This window comes from Tachysurus fulvidraco, chromosome 2 (genome assembly GCF_022655615.1).
Source record: "Tachysurus fulvidraco isolate hzauxx_2018 chromosome 2, HZAU_PFXX_2.0, whole genome shotgun sequence".
Classification (NCBI taxonomy): Eukaryota; Metazoa; Chordata; class Actinopteri; order Siluriformes; family Bagridae; genus Tachysurus; species Tachysurus fulvidraco.
Genome location: NC_062519.1, coordinates 18,623,976 through 18,631,360, shown reverse-complemented (window position 1 = coordinate 18,631,360; position 7,385 = coordinate 18,623,976). Strand labels below are relative to the sequence as shown.

The window sequence follows — 7,385 nt, the reverse complement described above, 5'->3', positions numbered from 1 at the left end:
GGATACAGATGAAGGAGCTGCCCAGACTTTAATGTGCATCCTGTTGGACTAATCAGAAGGAGGACACTTGATCCAGCAGCAGCACCGAAGCCGTGTATAATATTTCGGACTAATTCACACGCGCTTCATCCGGATGTGATGTGATGTGACGCTTCGTTCTGAGCTCATTAAGCACCGCGTCGGTCGTGTTGCGATGCTGTTTCTCTCCTGCTTCTGTCCCTGAATCCGAGCTGTTAATCTGTTGCCTGGCTGTGACGTCTCCGGGAGCCGCACGTGCGTGACACCTGATCGGTGAACGGAAATTCGGTGTCCTCGAGGCTCCGTAACGGCTCACGTTTATCTCCCGGTGTGTGTGTGTGTGTGTGTGTGTGTGTGTGTGTGTGTGTGTGTGTGTGTGTGTGTGTGTGTGTGTGTGTGTGTGTGTGTGTGTGTGTGTGTGAGTTGCAGTGGGGAAGTTGTGCCTGATGGACTGTGATGGGAGACGATGATTTTTATGGCCGTCGGCGCTGCTTTGGTGACGGTGAGGATCCGCATTCTAATGAAGGCTTTATTTTAACTACGTTTGTTGTTGTTTTTGGTGCAGAAACGAAAAAAGAGCAGAAATAACAGGTGAAATGTTTCTGCAGCTCTAATTCACTGGTGAACTGAAAGCATAATGTTGTGTAACTAACACGTCGGTGTTCAGTTTTATTAAGTCTTTATTTCTTACTTTATCTGAGTCTCTGTTCAGTGACGTTTAAAAGGTCAAATGGAAACGAATGTTTAATGACACGCCAGAGTCTGTAAATATTCACCTGGCAGCTTCACTTCATCTTAATGTCAGTAGAAATATCATACAGTTCACCTTTAAACTGTTCTGAACACAAAGTCCAATAAATATGGCCAGTGATTCATAATAATGCTGTTCATATGAGAGAGATTTGTTACTGTGTTTTAGTATTCAGCACTTCTGACACCGCATACTGCCAGAACTAGTGCACCAAAACAGTACTTACATACGTAACTATGGTAACGTCATAACCGTTCTCGTGCTGCACTAGTGTGTGGTGTAGGGTGTACTGTAGTGTATAGTGTGGTGTGGTGTGGTGTGTTGTGTGGTGTAGTGTGGTGTGGTGTGTAGTGTGATGTAGTGTGCAGTGTGCTGTGGTGTATAGTGTGGTGTAGTGTGGTGTGTTGTGTGGTGTAGTGTGATATAGAGTGGTGTGTGGTGTGTGTAGTGGTGTGTAGTGTAATGTAGTGTGTAGTGTGGTGTGATAAAGTGTGGTGTTGTGTGGGGTAGTGGATAGTGTGGTGTGGTGTTAGGTGTGATGTAGTGTGTAGTGTGGTGTAGTGTGTTATAGTGTGGTGTGTACTGTAGTGTGGTGTATTGTATAGTGTGGAGTAATGTGCTGTAGTGTATAGTGTGGTGTAGTGTATAGTGTGGAGTACTGTGGTGTAGTGCATAGTGTAGAGTAGTGTGCTGTAGTGTATAGTGTGGGGTAGTGTATAGTGTGGTGTAGTGTATAGTGTGGAGTAGTGTGCTGTAGTGTATAGTGTGGGGTAGTGTATAGTGTGGTGTAGTGTATAGTGTGGAGTAGTGTGCTGTAGTGTATAGTGTGGTGTAGTGTATAGTGTGGAGTACTGTGGTGTAGTGCATAGTGTAGAGTAGTGTGCTGTAGTGTATAGTGTGGGGTAGTGTATAGTGTGGTGTAGTGTATAGTGTGGAGTAGTGTGCTGTAGTGTATAGTGTGGTGTAGTGTATAGTGTGGAGTACTGTGGTGTAGTGCATAGTGTAGAGTAGTGTGCTGTAGTGTATAGTGTGGGGTAGTGTATAGTGTGGTGTAGTGTATAGTGTGGGGTAGTGTGCTGTAGTGTATAGTGTGGGGTAGTGTATAGTGTGGTGTAGTGTATAGTGTGGAGTAGTGTGCTGTAGTGTATAGTGTGGTGTAGTGTATAGTGTGGAGTAGTGTGCTGTAGTGTATAGTGTAATGTAGTGTATAGTGTGGTGTAGTGTATAGTGTAATGTAGTGTATAGTGTGGAGTACTGTGGTGTAGTGTATAGTGTGGAGTAGTGTGCTGTAGTGTATAGTGTGGTGTAGTGTGTAGTGTTGTGTAGTGTGCTGTAGTGTATAGTGTAGTGTGGTGTGGTGTGGTGTAGTGTGGTGTAGTGTATAGTGTGGTGTAGTGTATAGTGTGGAGTAGTGTGGGGTAGTGTATAGTGTAGTGTAGTGTATAGTGTGGTGTAGTGTATAGTGTGGAGTAGTGTGCTGTAGTGTATAGTGTGGTGTAGTGTATAGTGTGGAGTAGTGTGCTGTAGTGTATAGTGTAATGTAGTGTATAGTGTGGTGTAGTGTATAGTGTAATGTAGTGTATAGTGTGGTGTAGTGTATAGTGTGGAGTAGTGTGCTATAGTGTATAGTGTGGTGTAGTGTGTAGTGTGGTGTAGTGTGGTGTAGTGTATAGTCTGGTGTAGTGTGTAGTGTGCTGTAGTGTATAGTGTGGTGTAGTGTATAGTGTGGTGTAGTGTGCTGTAGTGTATAGTGTGGTGTAGTGTAGTGTATAGTGTGGTGTAGTGTATAGTCTGGTGTAGTGTGTAGTGTGCTGTAGTGTATAGTGTGGTGTAGTGTATAGTGTGGTGTAGTGTGGTGTAGTGTATAGTGTGGTGTAGTGTAGTGTATAGTGTGGTGTAGTGTATAGTGTGGTGTGGTGTAGTGTATAGTGTGGTGTAATGTATAGTGTGGTGTAGTCTATAGTGTGGTGTAGTGTATAGTGTGGTGCAGTGTGGTGTAGTGTATAGTGTGGTGTAGTGTGGTGTAGTGTATAGTGTGGTGTAGTGTGGTGTAGTGTATAGTGTGGTGTAGTGTGGTGTAGTGTGTAGTGTGGTGTAGTGTGGTGTAGTGTATAGTGTGGTGTAGTGTGGTGTAGTGTGTTGTGTGGTGTAGTGTATAGTGTGGTGTAGTGTGGTGTAGTGTATAGTGTGGTGTAGTGTATAGTGTGGTGTAGTGTATAGTGTGGTGTAGTGTGGTGTAGTGTATAGTGTAGTGTGGTGTAGTATTTTGTGGTGTAGTGTATAGTGTAGTATAGTGTGGTGTGGTGTCTCGTTGTGTGTCGTGTCTCGTGTGGTGTAGTGTATAGTGTAGTGGTGTGTGGTGTAGTGTAGTGTATAGTGTGGTGTAGTGTATAGTGTAGTGGTGTGTGGTGTAGTGTAGTGTATAGTGTGGTGTGGTGTATAGTGTGGTGTAGTGTATAGTGTGGTGTAGTGTATAGTGTGGTGTAGTGTATAGTGTAGTGGTGTGTGGTGTAGTGTAGTGTATAGTGTGGTGTAGTGTATAGTGTGGTATAGTGTGGTGTAGTGTGGTGTAGTGTATAGTGTGGTGTAGTGTATAGTGTGTAGTGTGGTGTAGTGTGGTGTAGTGTATTGTGTGGTGTGGTGTATAGTGTGGTGTAGTGTATAGTGTGGTGTAGTGTATGAGGTGAGTTGTTTCACTAATAGACTGAGCCCGTTGGTCTCCTGGATCTGTTGTTGATCATTAACCTGGTTTATATTGTGTTAGTGTTATAAAGTTTATATATATATATATAAGACACATGTTACTACTGCTGTCTCACTGTTCTATAATGTTTTATTATAATGTTTTCAGTTCCAGTTATGCACATAAAGGTTTGAGAAGCTTAATTAGATATGAACAGGAAGAAAACTGTCCTGAGCTTAAAAATGCAGTTGTGTAACTTTTCCATTTTTATTAATTTGTTGGTGCATGAGATCGATAAGGACCTGGGAAACATCAGACAAACCCATGGCATATTTTTCTAGCTGTAGAAAACTTTTTTTGTTCCTTTCTTATGTTCTGTGGTTGTTTTGCAGGTGATAGCGCGCTGTGTGGACATGAACGCGCTGCTCGATCGCTTCCACAACTACATCCTTCCTCATGTGCGGGGACCAGAGCGGGTGTGTCACTGCACCTGTGGCAGGTAAAAAAACCTGCTATCTGCCGACAGAGGGGCTACATTAGCACTTCACCTACCTTGATCGCTTTTAAATCAAGCCTACACAAGGGGGAGCTCTAATCCATGTAGCTTGTGCATGCTTTTGAAAGGAAAGAATCGGACAAGTTTGCGATCCATCCGTAGAGCTCCACAGTACGTGCTCAGGTGTGTTCAGAGCTGTTCAGAAGACACCTGCAGAGCGCCTGAGGAGCAGAATGAGAACCGGCGTTTTTAGCTTGTGGTCGACAAATCAGCAGCAGTGCCGTGTCGCTCATTCCTGCTGTTTGTAACTGAGGCTTTAACCGCAGCAGGAGTGAGATCCAGGTACACAGCCTGCGGTGTGTTGTGGCATTTTAAGCTGCGAGAGAACCGTTTTACTCCCACACACGTCTCTCTGTCGGATGTGAGGTTCAGGGGAGAAGGCAGGAGCGTGTGGGAGTGTGGAGCTGTTACTGAACATCTCAGTGTTGTTTGAACAGGAGGCCATGACATAGTCATCATAAATAAACCTTGGCCCACTCCTGCTCGTTGTCTCTCGTAATTACTGCTGATAAATCCTGTAATGCCTTTTTAACACTTTACTGTGAAGCCAGTACAAATTTCACATTACTTTTAGTAATTCAGCAGATAAACCAAAGTGCTTAATATGATGGGAAACAGAACCACATTGGGTACAAAGAGAAACAACCTCAGGATAGAGATTTAGATTAAAAAAGATTCTGACTGCAATTAGAATTCTTTCTTCTTGAAGGAATCATTAAAAACCTCTATTTCCTTTTTCTTCCTGTTTAATTGTATTACTTCCTAAACTATGATCAGTGTCACTGTTTCTTTCTCTCTCTACATCTCTTACCTATTTTTTTGCTCCGGTGTATTTCGTATGGCTTCTATTCCCCTCAATCCTGTTATTTGTCTCCTGTCCTCTCCTGTAGACACCGGGTACAGTATGTGATCCCATACGAGGGTTCGAGCTCCCCAGATCGGGACCTACCAGCAGGGGGCAGCAGTGTAACTAAGCAGGAAGTGGACCTGGTTCTTGGGCTGCTGCTGGGCTTTTGCATCAGCTGGGTTCTGCTCTGGCTGGACCGAACCCTGCAAAGAGTTCTGCGGGCTTGGAGAACCCACCCACAGAAAGGTGACAGAGGTCAGAGACAAAATGTATAGGTTTCAGCTGCAGAACATCCTGAAACCTGAAACGTGATCTGTGTGACAGGAGCACTAAAGTCCTGTTGCTGTTGCCTGGACTTCCGCTAGCTAAAAGTCACATTTAGGAAATGTTAATCATTCTCTTTGAAGAGAAAATGTAAAAGGTTCAGTCAGGATCTTTTAGTTTCACATGCTATTATTCAGTAGCTAAATGGTTAATGAGAAGTAGTGGAGTAGAATCTGTGTCTCTCATCTCCACCACTGTCCTCTTTTCCTCTCTGTCTCTCATCTCACCCATCAACCTCAGTGTCTGTGAAATCCCTCAGAATGTCCGCTGACATTACGGATGAGATACATGAGGGCTGCAGCACTGTCTCATCCTGTCAGCTTCTCTTCCCTCTGTCTTCTTTTCCTTCATCAATCCTTTCATCCCTCTGATGCTGAACTCCACGGGAGAGCGAGTCAGCCTCAGTGGCCCATGGGTTCTCATGAGCGACCATCAGCATGTTTATAAAGTGTTAGTGTGTGGACACTTTCTGGTTTGTGTAGTTTTATCATTTGTATGACTGTTGAGTTTTTGACATAACCAGCTAAAGAGTTTATTTGGGTTGATTTATTATTTTTAGCCTTGCTGACTAGCACACACTTCTGGCTAGCATGAAGTGTCCTCCTTCTTTTGTACCATTTGGATAGAATAAGATTTGTGGACTGTCTGTTACTGGAGGACGTCTGTAGTCATTATGATCACTGATGTGATATATTATTAGTGAACTGTGAGTAACTAGGATTACATCCTTACAAACTAATATTTAAATATAAATATAAATATAAAAAATTTTTTTTTTTTTAAAAATATACACGTTAAAAAATATTAAACTCAGATACTGTAGTGAAGAAAAAGCTCAGAATGTCTTTATATATATATATAAACACACAGCTTTTTTATGTGCTGTTGTAAAAGATGATGTCCAGTATAATTATAAGGCTGTTTTATAAAGCTCTATTCAGGTGTTATTACTACTACTACATACCGAGTCTTGCAAAAGTATTTATACCACTGACCAATTCTCTCATATTATTAAATTATAAGTGATACACTGAAGTTTTATTCTGATGGATATTTTATTTAAAAACACTAAATCGCTTATTGGAAGTTGACATTGTGGTTTTGACATCACGCGACACACGTAACGCGATACACGTAATACAACAAAGTAGAATCTTATTAATGTAAATGATTACTTGTGTAAACTTGTGAATTATGGGTTTCATCTCTGAAGCTCATCCACTCATCTTTACTTCTCCATCATCTGCAACACTAACACATTCTTCCTGTGCAGACATGTGGAGGTCGTGGAGATGGGTGACGAGTATGTGTAACATCCAAGAGCTCCGCAGGAGGCTGCAGCAGCGCAAGAGCAACAGCGGAGGGGACAACAACGTGGTACACATCAAACACAAACACTACCACAACGGGCACCTGAGCCCACGCAGACTCTAATTTACACACACACACACACACACACACACACACACACACACACACCTGTTTGATGCTTCCCCTTAACTCACGCTGACCTGTTTCTCCAAGGATGTGACTGTATTTAGTGCCCAGCAGGACTGAAGTCACTGAACTATGTGTTTTTATAAGCGTGTCCCTGAGGGTCCTGCGCAGGGATCCAACTCGACTTGCACTTTCGTTGCCTGAGGTTTTCCATTTTTTGATGATTAGACATTTATTTTGCTTGCCGATGTCTGTTTTTACGAGTTTTTGTGCGGACGTGCTAGTTTTGTACAGTGCCCAGGGTGAATATACGGACATTACACGTGCATTTGCATTTTTTTAGGGGTTGATTTTTTGTGTATAAGTTTTCAGGGATACGTTTTTTGTGTCTATTTTAGAAAAAAAGATAACAGCATGCCCACAAAACTTTAGTACTGTGGTGCAATTTTATTCGTAATGTGGGGAGTGGGCTATATTTTTGTGCATCAGCATGGGTGGGGTAGATCTGTTGCTGTAAATGGATTTGTGGTATAAGGAGACGTCTAACGAGTCATGTTTGTATTTTTTAGAAACGTGTGTGTGTGTGTGTGTGTGTGTGCTGTTGTGGGATAATAATAGTGATAATAATAATGTCTGCATCTTCAGAGCTGTTAAAGGTTGACACTAGTATAAGCTGTGGGGAGCGAGGACACACTCCTCCTCCTCCTCTTCAAATGTTCTCGTGCAGATGTATGTGTGTGTTTGATTAAACGGCGAAGTCAACCTGAAG

The 7,385-nt window shown here is 42.7% G+C and overlaps 1 protein-coding gene across 4 annotated transcripts; it reads left to right on the top strand.

Moving 5' to 3' along the window:
• On the top strand, nucleotides 1–7,378 carry tmem240b (transmembrane protein 240b). 4 transcript variants are annotated; one of them, XM_047809948.1, is made up of 4 exons: nucleotides 1–346; nucleotides 3,845–3,951; nucleotides 4,899–5,110; nucleotides 6,453–7,378. In XM_047809948.1, exons 2-4 carry the CDS (start codon nucleotides 3,866–3,868, stop codon nucleotides 6,611–6,613), a joined length of 459 nt encoding a protein of 152 aa, XP_047665904.1. In that variant the 5' UTR covers nucleotides 1–346; nucleotides 3,845–3,865; the 3' UTR covers nucleotides 6,614–7,378. The 4 variants fall into 4 exon arrangements, with proteins under 4 accessions (XP_047665904.1, XP_026993232.1, XP_026993233.1 ...); XM_027137431.2 differs by having other exon boundaries at nucleotides 9–520; XM_027137432.2 differs by having other exon boundaries at nucleotides 17–520; nucleotides 4,899–5,101.
• Nucleotides 7,379–7,385: the final 7 nt, after the last annotated feature.